General features: G+C 36.0%; 3 protein-coding genes across 5 annotated transcripts in view; 2 read left to right on the top strand and 1 right to left on the bottom strand.

Moving 5' to 3' along the window:
• Positions 1–27: 27 nt before the first annotated feature.
• On the top strand, positions 28–3,100 carry LOC112151779 (fatty acid desaturase 2-like; the record flags this gene model as incomplete). Its single annotated transcript, XM_036212139.1, has 5 exons — positions 28–236; positions 370–466; positions 2,064–2,143; positions 2,431–2,556; positions 2,744–3,100. Coding segments are annotated over 5 exons (564 nt in total), but the record flags the coding sequence as incomplete, so codon positions are not given.
• A 4,325-nt stretch (positions 3,101–7,425) lies between these two features.
• Positions 7,426–14,152, top strand: LOC112151777 (fatty acid desaturase 2). Its single transcript, XM_024280846.2, has 13 exons — positions 7,426–7,594; positions 7,898–8,135; positions 9,244–9,354; positions 9,472–9,669; positions 9,737–9,838; positions 10,722–10,847; positions 10,923–10,983; positions 11,057–11,133; positions 11,266–11,363; positions 11,486–11,582; positions 12,846–12,925; positions 13,046–13,171; positions 13,282–14,152. Exons 2-13 carry the CDS (start codon positions 7,935–7,937, stop codon positions 13,331–13,333), a joined length of 1,329 nt encoding a protein of 442 aa, XP_024136614.1. The 5' UTR covers positions 7,426–7,594; positions 7,898–7,934; the 3' UTR covers positions 13,334–14,152.
• Positions 14,153–14,742: 590 nt separating this feature from the next.
• The window catches only part of eps8l2 (EPS8 like 2), a 25,587-nt gene continuing 17,067 nt past the window's right edge, over positions 14,743–23,262 (bottom strand). For all 3 annotated transcript variants that reach the window (XM_024280845.2, XM_024280844.2, XM_036212352.1), the window contains 15 exons: positions 21,660–21,739; positions 21,457–21,569; positions 21,307–21,377; positions 21,108–21,234; positions 20,330–20,418; positions 20,164–20,238; positions 18,112–18,260; positions 17,822–18,014; positions 17,705–17,739; positions 17,522–17,627; positions 17,242–17,358; positions 16,373–16,445; positions 16,131–16,299; positions 15,344–15,476; positions 14,743–15,052 (listed from right to left, as the gene is read on the bottom strand). In XM_024280845.2, the coding sequence (XP_024136613.1) occupies positions 14,975–15,052; positions 15,344–15,476; positions 16,131–16,299; positions 16,373–16,445; positions 17,242–17,358; positions 17,522–17,627; positions 17,705–17,739; positions 17,822–18,014; positions 18,112–18,260; positions 20,164–20,238; positions 20,330–20,418; positions 21,108–21,234; positions 21,307–21,377; positions 21,457–21,569; positions 21,660–21,739 (1,608 nt within the window). In that variant the 3' untranslated portion in view covers positions 14,743–14,974. The remainder of the gene's footprint in view (positions 15,053–15,343; positions 15,477–16,130; positions 16,300–16,372; positions 16,446–17,241; positions 17,359–17,521; positions 17,628–17,704; positions 17,740–17,821; positions 18,015–18,111; positions 18,261–20,163; positions 20,239–20,329; positions 20,419–21,107; positions 21,235–21,306; positions 21,378–21,456; positions 21,570–21,659; positions 21,740–23,262) is intronic.

Here is a 23,262-nt window from a genome sequence, read left to right on the forward strand (position 1 = left end):
GGGTGGTAAGATGTCAACCTATGAGACGCAGAGCACTCTGAAATAAAATCCATATTTGAGCTGAATTTAAATGAACCTGTCACTAGTAGTCTGACTAAAAAACAATTAATTCTATTAAAAAAATCTTCTTTTTCAAAGGATTTGACGTGGTACGTGTCATTCTACCTGCGCTTTTTCTACTGTTATATCCCCTTTTATGGTTTCCTTGGTTCAGTGGCACTCATCATCTTTATCAGGTAAGTGTAAGTATAAGAACATGTTAGATGAAAAAGAAAATTAATTTTGTCCTAAATCTGATCAAAGAAATACAAAAAAACAACTTGACCATCACATTTGTTGTCACATTCTTTACTAATATATATGTTACAGGTTCCTGGAGAGTCACTGGTTTGTGTGGGTGACTCAGATGAACCATTTGCCCATGGAGATTGATCACGAGAGGCGTCAGGAATGGTTGACCACACAGGTAAAACATTAAAAAAAGACAGTGTCTCATGAAACCTACATATAATATCAAGCAACTACCATATTTTCGTGCTTCATGTGTGTGAAATCCTAGGGAGGTATTTGAGCAAGATTTTTTTTTGCAGAAAACAAATATCCGTAATAAACTAGAAGACCAGAAGCATTAAAAGTAAAAACTGACATTTTATAAAGAGAAAATCTTGCATGGTAAACCTTCTTTTAACTCAAATACTGTTTAGAGCTCTTAAGTGTTTGCTTTACTAGACAAGCTGAACTGTGCTTGTCATTGTAGTTGCTTCTTTATGCTTCAAACATCTGTTTTATCTACCTCTAAGACAAGAGAAAAGAAGGGAGCAATTCAGAGAGAAGCTTAAACAAAACACATCAGACAGAGAGATGCTCCCTGTCACAGCTTAAAAAAGATGTTCAAGAAAAAACAAACATGAAGAATGCCTGCAGTTAATGTTTCATTTCCCTAAGATGCATGTTTTGTACATTTTTTTTATTTTATTTATTCATAAAAGAAAATCAGAATTGTACATTTTATCACAAGGACATTCAGTCATTCCAGTGGAGTGTCCGCCCAGAGAGTGGAAAGTCGTGAGTTTAAAAACTAGCTGAGTTGCATCAAAGACTCAAAAAGTGGAACCCGATTCCTCGCTGCATTATGGGGGGGGGGGGTGTTAAACCACCAAATGGTCCCCGTGTTTGCATGAGATCGTTCCCCCCACGTGATGGGTCAAAACAAATTACACACGCTTAAGTGCTTTACAACTAATGGGACTTAAACTGTGACTTAACTTCTATGATTTTTTTAACTTCCACTTGATTATATTGATTGATTTGGTTTATTTCAAGCTTAAATTGTGGACAATATAAGACAAAAAAAAAGGTCACAGAGATACTAAGGTCACAGTTGATTCATTAAATGTAGTGATTATTGACTAAAATCAAGTAGAGTTTTATTGATTGCTTGGAAATGATTAGGAACAGCATGTGCAAATGTAAGTAGGGTTGTGACGATTCAACTGTTCAACTCAATATTTGTGGTTGCTGGATCTTTTCACTTTCCATTTTGATTTATTTTGAACGATCCGAGTCAGAAGACCTTAAATCAATCCAGGACATCTTTATCCAAAAAATCAACCAGTGGGACCCGGAGATAAATACTGAACAGTCCAGGTTACAGTTTTCTGATTCCTTGTGTTAATCAAGCATGAATAAAATATTTGAACAAACAAACTAGTAAACAAGAATTAATGGCAAATCAATTCACATTTTAGTTTCATAAAGTTAAGCCCACTGTTGGTTTTCCATAAATATATTAATCAGTTAATTGTTAAACCCCTAAATATAAGTAAGGACAAATAGAAAATATATTAAGAATTAAAAACCTTAAAATTCTCAAGTTTACTGTTTGTTAAACTTATTTCCTCTTGTTCAGAAGGCAATCACGTATATAAGCAATGACTTTGTTTACTGCTTGCAGCTGTGTTGTTTTTTTTACCATACATGTATTCCACCGTACAGATTCAGAAAGAAGGACTTGAATAGATGAACTCATTCATTCCGGTCTTTTTCTATTCAATTTATTTTAGCTCCAGGCCACTTGTAACATTGAACAGTCCTTCTTCAACGACTGGTTCAGCGGACACCTCAACTTCCAAATTGAACACCAGTAAGTTTAGTTTTTGAGTCTCTGAGACGAACCAAGAAACACAGTCAAATTATAATTTTCAAGACTCCACCCTTATGTAGATGAAACCGTTTCAACAAATGTATCTTAATAAACAGAGTAATAAAACTGGTAATAATAAAAACAGCTTTTTAATGGTGTATCTTGATGGGAACCCAATATTTGTTATTAGTCTCTCTACAAATTTGATACCCAGACTAGTAATTATGAATGCCTTCTAGAGCCAGATAAAGTGTTGGTTCTGTGCTAATTGACACATTTTGTTTCAGTTTGTTTCCCAGAATGCCTCGTCACAGTTATCACCTGGTGGCTCCACAGGTGCGAGCACTCTGTGAGAAGCATGGAGTTCCTTACCAGATAAAAACTTTATGGAGGGCCATGTCTGATGTTGTCAGGTAATAACTCACATGAAAGAACACGCATATTCTTACTCACGTGAACAGAAACATTGAGCTTGTGTCTTTAGGCATTTCAGGCAGGCTATCAGCTGTCTCCTATCACGAACAGATCAAATGTTTAACTGACAAAGAGGCTGCTAATTTATTCATGAGCTGACCTGTTTTTTTTAACCTTCTTTTTCAGCTCGCTGAAGACCTCAGGGGATCTCTGGCTGGATGCATACCTCCATAAATGACAAACTTCACCTTAAAGAAGTCCCGTTCTGTTTCCATCTTCACAAAATCCATCCAATTAAACTGTGTTTTTCTTATAAACATTAGAATTAGTCCAAATCATTAAAGTTGTTGTAATTTAAGCATGTTGATCGATGTATTGAAGAACAAATTTACTACCACTGATTTGACACATCCAAGTAACTATATAGATAAGTATCATAGGATCTATTCAATTAACTTCCTGGATATGTTTGTGTTAAACCTCTAACTTAAGCTACTATTACCAGTTTATGTTCTATTAGTACTCAAATAAACACTGCTTTGACCACTTGTTCCTTCTTAACAGCATAAGCCAACACATTTTTTAGGTAACAGGTAAAGCATGTCTAGAAAATTTAGAGTGGGATTATAAATGATATAATTGTGTACCTGAAAAAGGGAAATAATAAACTTTTGAGAGCAAAAATGAAGGATTTATATTTACTTTTACATTCATTAAATATTTTAGAACTATTTTTAAAAATATACCAGTCATCATATATGTCTGCATATATATGACAAACACCTTAGTATATTAACTCCTAACATTAACCTGAAAAACCTCCTTACAGTCTGACTCATCACACATCCGCTAAAGATGACCTCACCTCTTCAGCCGTCAGGTACAATGTGGTGCAATGTAAATGAAGTCAGACGGTGTGAGGTGGAACGAGCTCCAAAGTATCACTACCTGCTCTTTTTCTTTTTCTTTCTTTTTTTTTGGTTTGAGTCAGAAGAAACTCAGAAGAGCTTCTCCACAAATATAGCTTTACTATGTGGTCAAGTGTAAAACTAAGAAAGTGTTGAATTTCAAGGTATACTCTGGAGAAAATGTATGAAGATAAAATAAGCTGTTGCAAACAAAAATATTGTAAGGAATAATTTATAAAGACTAAAAAAAACATTCTAAAAAACCAAAATCAAAAAATGTATTACAAATTCATGATAAAGTGTTGACTTTAATATTTCTTCTATTTTTCAAAATGTAATATTTATGTCACATTTAATTCTATGAACAACATTTTAAAGGCACACACATGTTTTGTCCTATACTTTTTATATTTTTAAAGGAACACTATTTTTCAAACATATATTAAAGTCCCGTTCTAACTGTATTTAATCTATTGTAGAATTATTCCCAGTATTTTATTTTTGTTTTATCATGATAATAAATTTTCTAGCCAAAATCTAAAAACCTGTGTTGTTTTCTAAAACATATTTTCAGCAGAAGTTCATTAGAAATTTGCCTCTGAGTTTTTTGTAAGACTGTCAGCACGGACGTTAGTCTACGTTGATATCCATCATGCCTTTGTTTACACTCTCTCCCGCTAGCTTACAGCCCCTCACAACCCCAAGCTAACATTAGCGTAGCATAAAAGCTGACAAGCAATATCAAAGCTATCCAGTTGTACAAATTGGAGTCAGATACCACCTCAAACGGAGAAAATGAAGACGTTTTGTCTGCACGTGTATGCATCATAACTGGAGAGGAGCAGGGAGACAGCTGATGTATCATAAATCTGAGCTTTTTCTATCTGTGGGGCTATTTCTGCTCCTGATCCATCACAGTTTGAATAAAGAAATACTCAGGAATGCAGTTTCAATCTTAAATTATTTCATATATGTCTTCCATCACAAGAGAAGAACATGTTAAAAATACAAATTATTGGAGTAAATCTTTAAACGTAAACCAACAACATGGGAAAATTTTACCTTGGAGAAGGTTTATTTCAAGTAATCAAAACTACTGGAGAGGACAAATATAAAGGGTATAAATCTATGCATGAATAGATCAAATTTTAGAGGAATAATTGTGACTTGAAAGAAAAATAAATATTATAAGTAATAGAACCATATTCATAATCATTCTTTTTTTTTAAGGAATGATTTAATATTCATTTCATCAACTCTAGCAGAAGTGTCCGAACTTTTTGCAAAGAGGAACAGATTTGGTAAAGTGAAAATGTTTGAAGATCAACCATTCAGTCTGCATCTTTGAACTGTTCTGATAACAATGAATGCAGTTGAACTAATGATCATATTTTGCATTGGCATACTTTTTACTTCTTCAAATACATATAAATGTGTTTTTGAATAAAATTACTGTCAACTTTTCCACACTGTTCTGTCCCACTTAGCTTCCCGTAGATAGAATGCCTTGTCTGTAAGTCCCCTTTAATTACAAACTCCTTTTGAACAGTTTCTTGACATATTAGGCAAACATAGTTTGTTTTCAACTTGCCTTAAAAAAAACATACCAATTTCAGCCTGTCCTTGAAGTAGTGGCCCCTCTGTTGCTCCATTTCCATTACGCATATGCACAAAACTTTTTTGTGGATCCAACAATTCCACTTACTTTGTAATGCTGTGGGACCTCTTCCGGCCCCCCACAGGGCTCAGGGCAGACAGTTCCAAACAAGGAGAGCATTTAATAAGCAAAAAGTGTTTCCATTAGAGCTGGGCGGATCAATCCAAAATAGATCCCAAGTTGGTATCAGTATTGGATTGATACTTTCACTTTTGTTTGAAACTTTTCTGTATCAGCAAAATGGACCCAGCTGAGTCAATGCCTCACCCCTCTCACCAGTCCTCAGCAGCAGATCTCACTGTGCATGGAAGCAGACAGCATGCACTCTACTGTATTTCCACGCTGTTCAAATGCTGAGTTGTTTTTAAAAAGTTACTTTTCACTTGTTTTTATTGGTCTATGTAAAAGGCTAAGAAATTACAATTATTTATATTCCTACCAGTTTTAATTGTTAACATTTGGATTTAATTTTGCATCATAGTTACTTGTTTCTTTTGGTTTGTTGGTTTTGTATTCACTTCTTCACTGTTTATTTAATTTCAAGAAGTTTTTATTTTAATAAACTATTTTCCATTTAATTAAAATATTGTCTTCTGTTATTATGTTTATCAGGTAATTTAAAAAAGGAAAACTTACAAAAAAACATTCACAGCATTTTAAACCATTGAGATTTTGAGGTTCATGTCATAACGACCCCGTTAACGAAACATTTTGATATTGGTGATATTGATCGGTATCAGATCTATAAACAAATGCTCAGTATCGCCCAACCTAGTTTCCATTGCAGTTTGCGAAATATTTCAAATTCGTTACTCCTTAAAAACCAGGTCATCCAAGCTCAAAAACTATTTTTTTCAATAAATGCAATTTTTAAAAAAATATACTTTTTATTTTAGTGTTTCCATTAAGAAAATTTAGTATCGCAACTCCAATTTGTGTAATTATATAGTTATTGGAAGCATAGCTAATGAGCTAGAACAGTCGCACAACAGTGTTGCCACAGGTTTGCAATAACAAAATGTAAATTAGGTAACCACACAGTTTTTTGAAAATGCTGGGGTTTCATATTGTTGGATTCATGAAAGAAGCTCGCAGGCCAATTACATTTTGAACACGGGCGACATTTGGCCCATTGGCTGGATTTGTCTGAACCATAGTTAAAAAAAAAAGAAATTTGTTGAAACAGCTTGCCATACATTTAAGGCATGGGTCTGCAAATTTCAACACCTAAAGAGCCATTTGGGTCAATATCTCACTGACAACAACTCAACCAGAGTCACAAAGTTTTCTTTTTTTTCATGAAAATGAGACACTACTTTGTTTTTAAACCAATGTTTTTGGCTAAATAAAATTAAGCTTTTTTTATTAAATATAAATATATATATATATATATATATATATATTGGTCTGAGATTTCACATGACTTCCTTTCAAAATAAAAGACATTCAGTGTCACAGGATCATCTCAATGCAGCAAATCATTATTAGATTTTAAATTTTCAGACAAAAATGTGCAAACCTAAAACTAAACAACACTTCAAATCCGTGAGTTTGTTTAAAAATAGAAAATCTGGCAATCAAAAATATGTCAAGAAAGCTTCTGAAACGTAATGTTTGTAAATGAGCTGAATCAAGCATTTTTTTATTTATTTTATTGCTTACTTACTTTTTACAGTTATACTTTTTAAAAATATTTTATTTTACTTTAACCAGAGAGCCACATCGGAGGGGTCAAATGATTTGACTCCGGAATAGCAGGTTGCAGACCCCTGATTCAAGGGGATAAATACATAAAATAAGGGGATTTTTTTTTATATAATCACCAACATTTCAAACGTTATTAGAGAAAAATTGACACCAAAGTACAAAAGGTTGGCTCAAAATGACCTAAGTGCACATGAAGAGAATAACTTATCACAAAGATAATATTGATCATGATAGATGGTCGTTGGAAATGCTAGCAGCAGGGTTGTTCTTTGAAACAGATTCCTGTTCACGGGGTGCAGGACTGTACATGACATCTAAATTGCAGGCTGGAGGATCCGGGTCGGAATGAGCTGGAGCTGAAAAAAAGCTTTCGGTGTGAAAGGCCAACGATCTACAGTAACCTGCAGGTCTCTTTACATAAGATCCCGCTGTGAAAGCAGCACCACCTCCTGGAGCCGGCCCGCAAAGCCCACTCTGAATGTTCTGCCTTGCATTCACATAAGCATCCGACCCATGTCGCCGTGGCTTTGTTCCAGGATGAAGGCCTGCTGCGGCTGCGCCGATTGGCCAGAAAACCTCGAAAGATCTGCTCGAAGTTCGCAGGGATGGAGGGAGGGCGGGGCCAGAGCATCGGTGACGACAGCTGATTTTTTTTAAAAAATATTGTATCATGTTTATAAAACGGATCCTCGAGCACAGGAGTGCACTTATGCCGGACTGGTGATGTGACTGAAGCCCGAGGAGAGTTGTCAAAAACTGGATGCTGTAAGTGTGAAATATTTGTAATATATGCAAGCTGTAACAGCTGCAGCTTCCGTTTCTCTGCTGTTCCTGAATAAATCCATAGATGACACACTTTACAATGCACAGATGCAGATCCTGCTGGGTTATTTCATTATTAGTAGAAATGTTTGTGTTTACTAAGCTATTAACGTATAATTATTTCAACCCACTCATTGTTTTCCTTTATTAAGCTTCATATCTTATGTTTGCAGACTAGCTCAGCATGCCCTCTTAGGAAGCTTTATTGATCAATTCATACAATAATTCCAGTGGGAATCTTGTCAGGCTCCTCTAGTTTGCAGGTGGATTTGCAGCAGTGAAGATGGGAGGTGGAGGTCAGCAGACGGAGCCGGTCAGCGGCAAAGGGACAGGTTTTTTCACCTGGGAGGAGGTGCAGAAGCACAGCAACAGGAATGATCAGTGGCTGGTGGTCAAACGAAAGGTTTACAACGTCACAAATTGGGCCAAAAGGCATCCAGGGGGGTTTCGAGTCATCAACCACTATGCTGGAGAGGATGCCACGGTGAGTATTTTTCATCTTTTCATGGTTGTCAGAACAATAGAACCCCCTTTTTGCTGCAAATTTTATTGGGACAGTAGGCATTCTGTGCAGGGGTTTTGGTAGACTAAGAAGGATTAGCAGTTTTACTAATCTGGCATATTTCTACTAGAGAGCAAGCACACCACAGTATAAAACAATATTCTAAATTATGATTTACTGTATATATATAGTGCAACTGTCAGTGCTTCTGGTATGAAAAAAAATCCACTTAAAAACCTTGAAAAATTGCTACAAACCTGACATTTTTATTCACACTTTTCATAATGCCCTTAAAGTATGGCAAGCTATTTGGGTCAAAAAAAAGAAAAATGTTAGTGGTTCAGAATGAGACATATTACAGAGTAAAATCTTTGTAAAGAAAATCAATATTTTATTTGCTGGTTCACAACCGACTCCAAACATAATGTAAAATAAAAGATAAACTGATTGCCTTCCATTTTTTACCTTTTCTGTGGTAAAAATCATGAAACATATCTATATACATAAATCCACTCTCCCATTACAACTACTGCAGCATGGCATAAATTAAAAATATATTTGAAAAGCAAATTCACAATGAAAATTGTCTTCTTTTGGCACTAAGTAAATATAATTAGTAAATAGCAGTACAAAGTCCAAAGTTTCCTGTTTTGTCACCATCATCGGTTTTCTGTACCATGTTTTTATTTTTTTGTAGTAGGCTAATAAATGCAAATATCCTTGATGAGGCTAACCTTGACCTTTACACAGAGCTTCCCTTGTATCCGAAAATGACCTGTTAGCTAAGAATACATTCTGTTGTCATGTCACTGTAACTGTTTGAGACATAGATGCTGATATTCACACATTGTTTAGTTTTAAAACTTTATTATTCTGAGTTAAAAAAAATATTGATAAGAACAAATGATGTAAATTCACTTATACTTGATTGTGATCCAGTTTAATGGTAAGTTAGGTATTAACATTTGTACATACTTTGCACAACTTCTCAATTTTTGTCATTTAGTATGAGCAAATACAACTTAGTAAACCAAAAGTATATTTAAGAAGGCCCTGCAAATGAAAATAGGGTACTTTTTTTTCCTTTCAGGAGGTGTTTGCTGCCTTTCATCCAGATCAGGACTTTGTACAAAAGTTTCTAAAGCCTCTGCACATTGGAGAGTTGGCAGCAACAGAGCCCAGCCAGGACAGAGAAAAGAATGTGAGTTTTTTTTTTCAGGTTCAAGGAGTTGAAGCTCTTTTGTGTTTCTGATCTTACATAAAAAACGTTCATGTTTCTAGCCTTTTAGGACAATCCTTTGTGTCTTGTGCTTTCCAGGATTCCATAATAAAAGATTTCGATTCCCTTCGAGTCCAGGCAGAAAAAGATGGTTTGTTTAAGGCTAAGCCTTTGTTTTTCCTCCTCCATCTGGGTCACATCATACTGCTGGAGGCACTCGCATGGCTCTCTGTTCTTTACTGGGGGACCAGCTGGACAATGACTTTCCTGTGTGCGACACTGCTGGCAATTGCTCAGGTAATTTAAATACAGCTATCTAATTGATGTCAGAATTATATTTTTTCTAACATGTTGAATCCTACAGGCACAGGCAGGGTGGTTGCAGCATGACTTTGGGCACCTATCTGTCTTTAAGAAGTCTAAATGGAATCACATTGTACACAAATTTGTCATTGGACAGTTAAAGGTAACTTTTCCTTCAAATGTTTATTAGTTTTATTAGAAAACACAAGTTAATGTTTAGGGCTGCCACGATTAGTCGACTAAGCGACGATGAATCAACTATTAAAATAGTCGACGGCTAATTTAATAGTCGATTAGACATTACTTTATATTATATTGAGTCATAGTGTAGTAAAGTTGAACGTTATAATGGCATGATGCTATCTTTCTGTAATATTTTGGCATTTATTAAGATTTTTTAGGCTATTTGGGAGTTTAGCTAATATTCCAGCTACATGCTTGCTATTTTGGCTAATTTAGGCTTTTTTCTAATTTTTTTGAATAGTTAGGAGTTAAGCTAATATTTCAGCTGCATGCTAGATATTTTGGCTAATTTAGGCTTTTTTGTTTTTTAGGCTAATTTGAAGTTTAGCTAATATTTCAGCTGCATGCTAGATATTTTGGCTAATATAGGCTTTTTTTTGTTTTTTAGGCTATTTTGAAGTTTAGCTAATATTTCAGCTGCATGCTAGCTATTTTGGCTAATTTAGGCTTTTTCATTTTTTTAGGCTAATTTGGCATTTAACTAATACTTTAACTGGCTATCAGCTTCAGCATTTTCAGCTATTATCTTCAGTGATTTTAGTTATCAATGTCAGCATTTTAAGCTATCAGCACTAGCATCTTCAATGGCTAAATTCAGCTTACAGCATTCACAGTATTGCAGGTAATGCTATATATCTAGTTTTTAGTTAGTTTAGAGCTAATGATGGTGAAGATGTTTGCTTTACATCCAGTTTGCGCATGACCCGATTAGTCGACTAATTGGAAAAATTATCAGTGATTAGTCGACTATTAAAATAATCGTTTGTGGCAGCACTATTGATGTTGCGATTTTTCTTTAAAAGGGAGCTTCGGCCAATTGGTGGAATCACAGACATTTCCAGCACCATGCCAAACCCAATATCTTCAGGAAGGACCCTGATATTAACGTGATGGACGTCTTCGTACTTGGAAACACTCAACCAGTAGAGGCAAGTTCTTCAAAGCCATTTTTCTTATGTTTACGGAGCTTTACAGCTTACTCACTTACTTATTCCTTGTTACAGTACGGAATAAAAAAGATCAAGAAAATGCCCTACAATCGCCAACATCAGTATTTCTTCCTTGGTATGAATAGTTGTTAACAAGGTTAAAAATCATGCCAGTGTGTTTGAAAATAATCATTGTCTTGTATTTTTAGTGGGTCCACCTCTACTCATCCCAATATTCTACAATTTCAATATATTTTACACCATGATTACCCGCCGTGACTGGGTGGTAAGTTAGTATTTTCATTCAATGTGATTTTTTTTTTACAAGAAATTTATCCATTCACTCTACTACATACAATAAACAAAAGTGTTTCTTTAAGTAAAAAGTTTTAAAATAAAAATTTTCTTTGTCTTTAAGGACCTGTCCTGGGCCATGACATATTACTTCCGCTACTATTTCTGCTTCGTACCTCTTTATGGCTTCTGGGGCTCTTTTGCACTCCAGATGTTTGCCAGGTAAAATTAATTAGTATGTTTCTTGTTTGTCTTTATATCTTTCAATCATCAAGATTGATTTTCGACCATTTTTAATATCCAGCATAGACAGAAATTCATAGTGAAACCTTTTGATTTTACAGATTTTTAGAGAGTCACTGGTTTGTGTGGGTAACTCAAATGAGCCATATACCTATGGAGATGGAGTACGAGAAGCGACAAGACTGGATGACCTCACAGGTAATGCATTTTTCCTCAGAGCATAGTTTCACCATTTTTCTTCATTAAACTTTCATCTTCTATGAATTTGCTTGTGTAGTTCACTTGAATTCTGAACTCAAATAAACTTAATGACGACTAGAGAGTGTTTTATGGCTCAGTAGAAGTCCCAGCGAAGCCATCCTGACCGAACGATAAAACAACCGTGTGGCTTTGGCGTCCACTCATTTATTCAGAATTCACAAACAGAACATTGCATCTAACAAAACCCAAACCAAAAAAAGACTTCCTGTCTCTAAACTAACTTCAAAATAAAAGCATGCATCGTTCTTTGACCCATAAGGACCCTTAGTGAGATGAGTGAGTGTAACAAAAAGACATCTGAAAGGTTTTCTATGGTCAGTTTGGTTTGTGGTATTTTCTACATAATTTTATTTTGAAGAAAAAATGGGTCTGAGTCTTTATAAGCTAAGTAGAAATTATAACATCACAGGCAATAAATGTGTCATAAATGAAACTACTTATTTGTGATTCTGCCACTTAAATTCTTGCATTTGTTTTATGAAAGTCTCATGAAGCTATTTGTTATTGATATCTTTATTTCTAACCCTGAATGGGATGAAGAATTTCAAGATATTTGCTTGTGATCTAAGTCAAAACAAAAGACAAGAGATTCAGGGGGTTTAAACTCAGATTCCACTGAAAAAAATGGGACTATCTTGGTTTAAACTATGTTTGAACCATGTTTCACAGTTGTTTTATCCAGTTCTATATGATCAATATTGGAAGACTTTAGTGTCCTTTGTGTTTCTGATAACAACCGACAGATTAATATTCACACTGGTTAGTTAGAGCTATTGTCTGACTGGGGCATGTATCAGTTTTTTCTTGGGCAATTAAACATTTTCCCCAAAAAAAAAAAAAAAAAGTTTTTTGTATAAAACCATCAAAATCTATATGTAAATACTTTAAATGTAAGAATGAACACAATGGCTATAGTGCTTATTTTGTTTTAACAAAACATAAGTTAAGTTTAGTTAATTATACACCTGATAAATAAAAGTAAAGGAGAGGGGAAATTTCCTACATGAGCAATACAAACCAGTTATTTGTCCAAATGGCTTTCCATACATTTAGGGGCATTTCTAAAGGAGCAAAATGAAACTTGAGTTTGATTTGAGGCCTGTTTCTTTAGACCTATCCTCCTTCTAAATGATAAAAAGTGACATCTGTGTGATGGAGGATGAACACTGCTCTACATTTACATCCTGTCTCCTGTTTCAGCTGACGTCCACTTGTAATATTGAACAGTCCTTCTTCAATGACTGGTTCTCTGGACACCTCAACTTCCAAATTGAACACCAGTAAGTGAAGCTGCTGCGATTCAGGATTTAGCTTTTGTTGTGGTGTCTGATTTCAGTTTGTGTTATTAAATAATCAAAGAAGGTAAAAAAAAGTGTAAAGACTTTTTTTTGTCTTCTAAGCTTGTTCCCCAGGATGCCGCGGCATAACTACCACTTGGTGGCGCCACAGGTCCGTGAACTGTGTGAGAAACATGGAATTCCTTATGAAATGAAATCCTTGTGGAACGGCATGGTGGATGTTGTCAGGTAATGAATGTCAGAATCAAGTCATTGCACTGATTTAATAATTGTTACCAGATCAATAGTGTTTTTTTTAAATGTATATTCAATATTTTTTTATTTCATCCTATTTTTAGGTCTCTGAAAAAGTCAGGGGATCTGTGGCTCGATGCATACCTTCATAAATGACAAAATGGACCTGGAAGGAGAGATCTTTGTTATGTTGCATAAAATCAGATAGCACAATTTAGCCTTCAAGAATTCCTGTGTTCCTACTGGAATAATCTTTCCTTTTTGCATGTGCTAAAATGAAAGGACTTTCTGCTGGTGCATAGGTGTTCATTTAATGTAATTGTTAGAGTTGTTTTTGTCATTTTTTTCTAAATTTGTGAAAAGAGAGGGGATGATTTCAAGCAATTTTTACCTTGAAACAATTACAGCTATAAGATAGGAGCATAATTAGACTCCTGACTCACAAAGCTTAGGATTTTTGACTTTCAGAGGAAATTTGAGGATTTAACTAAATTTTGTTTGACCATTTTGAGTTCATGGCTTTAGCTTAACTTCCTTAATGGTGGGAGATCATGTTAGCAGACAGATTTGCTGGTGAACAGCACAAAATACGACTGGCTCTCTGAAAATTGATGCTCAAACATGACAAGTTAATGAGTTTTTAATGTTTTATCTGTCACTGCTGTAAGTTCATAGATACTGCTATAACTTTATTTTAATTGAATGTACTACTTAACAATATAATATGATTGAATGGACTCACATTGGTCCAAAATTTCACCTGAAAGTCTTAAATCTCCTAGCTTTCTTTGAGTAGTGTATACTTGCACGAAAATAAACTGTGTAGATTTTTAATATTTTTAATTTTTTACTTTGTGAAATTGTCAGAAAAACTCGTTTATTTCCTTTAATACACATAGAAAAACACTGTGTTGCCTACTCTGGTACTTTCATAATACTGTCATGACAAAAACAAATAAAGAAATAATAAACCAAGATATTGTTTACATAGTATTTATTGTTATATGTTAACATTGGGTTCCACAGTATTTACAACCCTTTTTCTTCATTTTTCTTTAACATCAGAACACTACAGCGAACTCTCTTCCTAACGTTGCATAATTTCATGCTGCTAAACCCCATTGACTTAAATGTCTGTCTGGGCTGCTGAAAATAACATCATGCAAAATATATATTTTTACTTTGTGCTCTTCAAAAATGTTCAAAATCTGTTACAAAACAGCAGAATTATGTTCAATAATACTTAGCTCCAAGCGGCCTTTGCCAACCAGGATGAGACTGCTTCAGAAAACTGCTTGTAATAAAACAGAACATGTTTTATTTATGTCTTTATATATATTTTTTCCTTTTTTGTAAACAGCAATATGAAAAGAATTGGCTATACATGAATGTTTCAAACATTCTGGCACTGATTTGGAAATGCAACAGCAAAAGATTTAACTTATTTTACCGAGTAATTTGTAAACAGTTGAGATATCGCCGCTTTGCTTTTACCATCAGTCACACTTCTCATGTAAGTGCGCTACAAGCATGCACACAAACAAGTGAACAAAACTGTACATGAGTTCCCATGTTCATCCTTTCGGCAGGTCTTTATTTGAAGATTTAGGGTTAAACGTGACATCATTTTGAAATGAATAGCGCACACATGATAAAAAATAAATATACAATTATTAATGTACAAGGTATTTGGTCATTTTCTTTCTTAGATTACAACAAGAAGTAGATTGGTTTAGTAAGCTGCTGCACGTTGAAAGGAAGGAAAATGTCCGCAGGGTGTTGTGTTGCTCAACAGGTTCAGTCTGTGCCGCCAGAGTCGATCCGCTCCTGCCTCCGCTTCATGATCTCCTGCAGCTCTGAACTTCCATTGGATTTCTGCAGAAAATAGAATTTAGTTGATCAAAATGGTTTGTCTTCTCCTTAAGAACACACAGTATCTGTTCTTAATTGACTTTGCTGTGCAGCTCTGGTACAGTGGAGAGCAACAAGCTCAGATTAAAGAACCAGTGCTAACTTGTCCATGAAATGCCTCAAAGGAAAGGTTCAGGGAATTTCTCACACTAGCATTAAAAAAAACTACAATAACCTTCTGACAAACACTGTCATTTTAAAACAGATGTGCAGGAAGTGTGCATGCACACATACAGTATTTAGAGTGACACTCACCTCTAACTGCTCCTTCTGCACAGTGACCTGAAAGTAGACTCGTCCACCTTCATCTCCACACACTGCTTTCAGCTCCTCTTTATTCAGGGAAAAGAGCTGAGCTCCGGTCAGGATTCCTAAGCAATCCACAGTCCTGCAGAAAGCACAATCACACAAAAAAGGGTCAGTTTTCATGCTTTTATTTGAAAGTTATATGAAGTTTTTGCAGGATAGCTAAGCAGGACAGATCACTTTGGGTTTGATTCAGAAGGAAACTTTACACCTTGATTTGTCATGTGATAGAAAACTACACGAATAAACCCTTTAAACTGACCCTGCTCCAAATGATTCCATTATTATTATATTACTTGAAATATCACACTTTTTTCCTTAAAATAAAATTAGAAACTACATGAATATTTAGAGGTGGATGTAGTTGAAATGAGTTATTTTGTATTTAACTAACCTATAAAGTAAATGGCAAAAGTGGCTTCTACTGTATATTAGCATAAACTGCAATAAACAAAAGCAAAAACGATAGAACTATGTTAAAATCTAAAGCATATGGTTCGGTGTTGTAGTACTTTGGCCAAAAATGCAAATATTTTGTCCAAATTGTGCTAATTTCCCTGTAGACATCTTTGAAAACGTACTGCAGACATTAAATGGTTTCACCTGAGCCTGAGTTATGAATGTTAGAAGACAGATATTATTCAAGTTTCCCTGAAAAGTAAGTGTGTTGATGAGGGTTGATGATGTTTTTGTGGTCTTTGGACGGGAGGACTAACGAGCTTCATGAGACACTTACGGTTTTGAGAAACCCTTGGCGTTGAGCCACGCTGTCACCTGTTCTGGGTTCGAGTCGGAGGTGAGGGGCAGTTGCGTGCTCGGTGTTCGCTTCACGTGGACCAGTCTGGGCGGCTGGCTTTTGCTGGCCGTGATTTTCTTGAGTAGTTCATTGTTGACCTCATCCATTGCTGCAGACATACGAGCATTATCAACAAATGCTTTAAATTGCACTTATATCCTCTACTGTTAACATCTCACTACCTTTGTCTTTTACGATGCCCTTGGTGAAATTGTCTTCTCGGCTCGCAGATCCAGAGCGTGGAGACATGTAGCTCTTTACGACATGCAGATACAAACAAACTCTGTCATTAAGAGACTATTAATTAAAAAAAAAAAAAGAAAAACTGGTTTGTCTTTCACACCAATTGGGTTTCACAATTTTGCCTAAGGGGCAAAAACAAAACATGTGTGAGGCCTTAAAAACACTGCAGCAGCAAACTGAGAGTGTTAAAGGAGTGACTGGAACTAACAGATTTCCATAAAATTATGTATTTTTTTTAAAAGTTGATGTAATTCATTGAGCGATGTTTTTTCCTCTTTAAATCAGTAAAGTTAATTGGTTTTCCAGCTTTGTTTATTTAAATAAACCCATGTAACTGCACCCCTCTGAGTCCCAGATCCCCAATACCCTTAACTTCTGTATGTTACATTAAATATTCTGGTTTTTGTGACTTGTAATCATGACTACGTGATGGATTTCACGCACTGTCAACATCAATTTTATCTGTTGTCTCTGTGCTTTGTACTTTTAACCCACAAGCTTGACTGGTAATCAACATATTTGTTATCTGGGACTAATTAATCTTACTTAAAGACTATATTTTCCAGCTACGTGGAAATAATCAGTTGGTTGAGAATAAAGCAAGTTAAAGTACAAAGTATGCAGAGCTGTAATAAAAAGTATATCAACATAGTGTAGTTAACGTACAGCATACTGTTATATGAACAAAAGCAATGAGGGCGTAGCCTATAGGTCAATTTGATTATGTGAAGGATGACTATGGAAATAAGTGCATATTCTGCTGTTTTCAGATCTTAGTAAATGCTTTCTTGGGAATATGATGTATCACCTGGTAGTGAACGTCTGGCTCCTCGATTTTCACAACATCCAAAATGTTAAATGGGACATAGCCAGCCTGTCCACTCCGATTGCGTAGCTTCCACCACTGTTTATCGTCCTCTAACACCTGCAGGACATACATGTTCTACGTCACTCTCTGAAGCTCAAATACATCAGCGTGAAAGCTACCAGCAAATGACAGATAAGGCGGTTAAAATAGAAAAAGTAGCATTATAATTGAAGGGACAATCAAGATAATGATAGGGATGAAAAGAATTTGTCATGACAACCTCAAGAATTTCATCCTGCAGCACCGACAGCTCGTTGGCACTCCGTGCTACGAAGTTATAGCGGATCTTTGCAAATTTCCGATTGTTGGGTTTCTCGTTGTAGGAGCTGTCGAAAGACAAAGATCATTTTTTTGTTATTTCATGTCTTTTTTTTAAGAATAATAAAAAATCTTCTTTATTTACCCATTTGACGAGTTTGAGGAATAAGTTCCATAATACTGGAAAACAAAAAACACAGAAAATAATTATTTTTATTGATATAGTTCAGATGTTAAGTGAGCTCCAAACAAAGACTCCTACATCTTCAGTTGAGTGTTGTCTATATTCTGGGCTGAAGGGAGGCCCATGCTGGCCACCAAGTTGCCCGGCGACTTGCCCAGACGGGCCCTCGGTCTCCCACGGCGCTGTCAGAAAGAGCTCTGCTGGCGGTTCCCAGCCATTCCGAAACTTTGGATAATAAGGAGGAGCACACTGATCCCTGGGCCACTCTGCTCTGCAGTGGAAAGAGTCGCCAAAACATTCAAGAAGTGATCTTAGAGCAACATATCACGGCAGGCAGAGGCGACGGGGCCAGCGGCAAAGCACCGCACCTGGGTTTGGTCCATCCGTCTCCCAGCAGCTCAAAGATAGTCGTCTCTTTGGGAGTGAGGTGTCCCCGCAGAAAGTCAACAGCATCCTTAGACAGGTGAGGAGAGATGATCGAACGGGCCAGATCGGGACTTCCACAGGTCTGCAGCACCTGAACACACATTCAGATTTATCACATTAAAAACAACATCATTCAGTTTGATTATAAAAACTGAAGAAGAAGATCAAGAAGATGAAGAGTGGGGAATTTGAGCTCAGAGATTTTGAAATGGGAAAATGTTGCAAAAAAGTTGACATTGATGTTGAATATTGTGTATTTAGGAGACAATGAGCAGAGGTTCAACTGTTTTATGATACCGAGGAAGATTATCGCCGGGTGATTTTCACCCGAGCAAAAGTATTTACATTATTTACATTTTTTTAAAATGTCTTCAGAGTCATGGGTCCCTGGGTAAAGTCTCACATGTCCCAGGAATGAGTGGACCAAAGGCCAAGTGTACAGTATCTTTATTTATATTTTTAGGAATTTAACTTCTCAAATTCCTACTTTTTCAGTCATTTTCAAGCATGTTCTTAGGATCTTTCTATTCCCCTTTTCCCCACTTTGTTGCATAAAACATAGCTTAAAATAAAAGAAAACTAATTTATCATAAGTTGTCGTATCTTGATCAATTTTTTATGAAAATTATTTTTTATTGGGTATTTTATATTGGGTAAAAATTACCCGTCAAAAGTGATGTTGTAACTTTTTATAGTGAAAGTGTTATAGGGTTTGCAGGGAACATTCTGAGGATGAAAACTGTCATAATTAGTCTGAAGCTGAAAAATAAATGTGTGATGCTTTAGTAATCATTTTTTGAGCCACACAGGTATGTGAGGGGAGGAGGTATACCTCCAGATGAACAGACAAGTCCAACTAGGAAGATAAGAGAAATGTGGAAGATGCAAAATGAGTAAACAAGGAAAGTATGGGGTTTGTACAGGTTTGGGAGGAAAAAACATGAGGATGGGACAGAAGTGCAACAGCCCAGGATAAATGAGGTCAGAGATAAGGGATTATATTGGCAGGTGGCTCAAGAGTGATCACAATGATGAGGTTAGTGAGAGCTAAGGTCATGTGAATGGAAGATTTTGAGTATTTATAGTCAACAAACTAAAGTTAGAAGAAAATTTTAGAGTAGATTTCTGAATAAAGTTAAAGATAGCTTTAAAATGACTTTCATTAGTACAAAGGCGGATGTTAAAAAGTAAAGAATGTAAAGAAAGACAATTTTTGTCATCAGTACTTTTGCATATTTCTACAATTTCATGTGTATAACTTTCTTGATTTTATTCAAGAGAAGCTATCAAAACCTGCAATAAGCACAAACTTTATAACCAAATTTAGCATTAGCGTTCAACAACCAAAAATAAGCACCTAAACAGAAAAAACGTATAAGCATAAATATCCACCATAACCTCTGAAACAACCTAAAATCACATCTTAAGCACTAATGAGCAAACAGCCCATGTTGACTCCAAAGTTATCAAGCTCCATTTTGAGTGTTGTTCTTTCAACTTTATACAACACAGTCCAGCATGTATACAGCTGTTGACATGTCGGTATAACACTGCGGCCTGGTAAAGTTTAATCATGAACCTTTTCAGAGAATGAAAGCCACGCTCGTCCAGTCAGGCGAGGGTGGAACAAGCGATGGTGGGTGTGGTGCCCAGAAAATGCACAAACAATGAGTCGTGCAGGATGAAAATAGTGTGCTGTTTCTGTCAATTCAGTTTGTTTTTGATGTGCCGACTAGCTTCATTTTTAAAGTTCAGTATAATACGAACCAGTGTTGACATCCTTAATCTTCTTAAATATGCTTGAAGACCCACTCCAATGTTTTTAACATGTTCTTGTGGCATTTTTCTGTTAATGGGGGGCATATGTTAACAAATTTAACCCTAAAACTGCACATTTATGACTATTTTTTACTCAAATTGAGGTGAATCAGGAGCAAGTTAAAAAAATGTGAACGATTTGACAATAGATGGAAAGTTTGGGAGCGACTCCTTACCAACTCCAAAGGACCGAAGAGGAAATGAAGTAGTTCTGCAGAGTTAGGGTTCTGTAAGTGTTTCTTCATTTTGGCCTGCAGGGGGGAGAAAGACAAACAGTGCTGACACGATGAAGAGAAAGCATTAGGTAAAAGGTAAGGTTAGGTTCAGAGCTGTAAAGCTCACCAAGAGGTTGAGGGCCAGCTTCAGTTTCTGCAGGCTGTCAATGAACTCTGCTTCAGAGGGGGGCTTGGCTCGCAGGGTCAGCATGCCCTCTGTAACGAGCAGAGCAACAGTGACCACACACAGACTCCAGAGTTACCCGCCTTCACCAGCTTCAGTTAATCGCCAGGGTTCAAAGTCATGTTTTCGTCTCTGGCGAAGTTTTAGAGCGGCCATTACGGCCTGTTAATAAACAGCTTGGTGGACAAAAGGTTGTGACTTCACAAGATCCTTTACTAAAAATCGTCATATATGAAAGGGAAAAAGGAATTTATATGTGGAGCATCAACACATTTTCAGGAATAGAACCTCACAAGACCTTTAAGACACTAAAGTGGTTTCAAAGTGCACACAAAGACAAAATCTGTGGAAAACACACATTAAATTAAAATAATAAATGAATAAGCACCACAGTCAGTGTTGGGCATCAAACCATGTATCAGTAATATCAATACTATCTATTTACTTTTAATTTTAGTTCAACATTTTAGATTTGATATTATTCTAAATATTTTCATTTAAAATAGTAAAAATGCGAATTATTTTATATTATGTCATCAGAGGAGTATCAATTTTACTGAATCCCAACTCAAAGAAGCCTAAACCGGCCACACATACATCATTCCATGAGAGTCCTTGGCCACAGAAAACAGACAAAAACAACATGAGCATGGCATTGTGAGCAATACATTTATATTGTCACTGCATTCATGCCATCACTGGAGAAGAAAGGGAGACAGACCTGCTGGTCCTTTCTTCTTATTCTTCTTACTCTTGTTGCGTTGATTGAGCTGGGAAAAGGCCTCTGCGGCCTTTTGCAGCCGTGCAACAAAGATCTCTATGTCATCCAGAGCGCAATTGAGGAGTTGCTGGAGGAGACAGACACGCAAAAATAAGACTAAACTGTGATGATGTAAGCTGTGCAACACGAGGATGCTCACCACGTCTTTCTCTATGCGCTGAGGCAGGTTTTCCTGAAACTCTGAGTCGTGTTGTCCTGAAGATCGTCTGTCTGAAAGCGGTCGCAAACAAAATCAGAATAAAACTGCTGCAGTTTGCATGTTCCGTTCAAAGAATGAGGATGTTCTCACCTTGCATGCTCACAGGTGCTGACACCCGTCCTTTCACAGGGGGTGGAGGGCCCCTGGGGGCTGGCGGGGGGAGGATGGTCTCTCTGTGGCGCTTCATTTTCTCCTGGTTCACCCTGAAGACGAAAAGGAAGAAAATACAAAGTTATCAAGCAAACATTTGAAAAAAACATCAAAAATGTGCACATCTGTAGCTGTTTCCTCACTTCAGAGTCTGAGGTCTCATGTTCTTTCCATGCTTGGTGTCTCCCAGAGCGCTGTCGATGTCTGCATGAACCATTTCAGCCTGAATACAATGAACGGACAAGGGAAATCATGCCACACATTCAGCTTTATTAAGAGTTTTCCACCTCAAACTGGTTTAAAGTTCAGGTATTTTCAGGACACAATGATCTCATTTTTTCAAACACTTGTCCTAATGTGTGTCAAAGTTTCTTTTCTTCTGAAGAATGCTGACACCTGAATGGAATCTAGGTCACTCAGTGTACTTTTGATCATAACAAGTTTTTTTACATCTATAATTTTTTGCTGTCAACCACATAATAAAATCAAAAAATTAGGCCGGAAAATAGAAATAATATTAAATTAATTAAAATTCAAAACATAAGATACATTTACTGTTAGGTATGTACCAAAGAAAATTTTAATCTTTTTTAAGTTAATCCACTTTTTTCTAATGTACCAACAAAATATAATTGACCTGGGCTTAAAGAAATTACAAAATAAGATGATTCACAGCTAGAAAGCCTTGATTGAGTGGGACATCTGTCACTACTCCACGCTACACAGTATTTTTAATATTGAGGATATTACTATGCCAAGTTAGTGGAGACTCGTTTTGAAAAATTAAAAAAGGTTAAAATTAGTGTACATTGGATTAGAAAATATAAGAAACATGGTGGTTGCTTATGAGCCTAAACGTGCAGTTTTTGATTTGGTGTTGGAGAGGCTAAACTTTGGATTGAATCTAAACTGTTTGCATTAGTCTGCAACAGCATTTTTTCTACTAATGTGTAACTTTAATTAAGTCCTGGAATGACTCTCCAGGGACTTTATTTTTGACCCCATTAGAGATCAGAGTTAATTTCTCATGGTTATAGGATGGAAACTTAGGTTTTTTGCATCCTAAAGTTATTTATTGGGATTCAGTGATAATTTTTAAAAAATATTAAAGCTATGTCTGTATAATAATGTTACATTTTATAATACTCTGAGTTATACATTTCTTTTAAAAAATCTTCATGAACTAAAATGAACTCAGGCCCATGAAAGGAATGTTGTTAATGAATGAACATTTAATGGACAAGAACAAGGCCAAAGTCCAGCAATCAAAGTGACTCACATCAACCTCATCGCAGTGGAAAAAATGGATGTCCGGTTTGTGTTGCTCTTTGTCCTGACACACAATCAGCAGCACAGACATGTACCGGGTCTGGTTCAGCACTGTCTGACACATGTGGATGGTTGGCAGAGGGAAGTTCTCCAGCTCTTCCTGCAGGAAAAACAACAGCGGATACCAAGTCCTGAATACAATAATACGCTGGTATGAGGAAAATCGATAGATGAGTAATTCAAAAGTAATCTTATTTGACCTCTTGCCCAGTTAGAAAATGAATATTGATATACGGCACGTGGTTAACTGAAACTAGTGCCAAATCCAGATATCTAAAATACACTATAAAAAGTATAACATTGGATTAATTAACACAAGTTCTGTAATTTGTTTTATTTAATGCTATTATTTTTCTTCAAATTAAAATTTTGAGTTCATGGGTTCTTCAGTTTAAAATAATAATTTAATAAAGAAAA

The sequence above is a fragment of the Oryzias melastigma genome, linkage group LG6, assembly GCF_002922805.2.
Source record: "Oryzias melastigma strain HK-1 linkage group LG6, ASM292280v2, whole genome shotgun sequence".
NCBI lineage: Eukaryota > Metazoa > Chordata > Actinopteri > Beloniformes > Adrianichthyidae > Oryzias > Oryzias melastigma.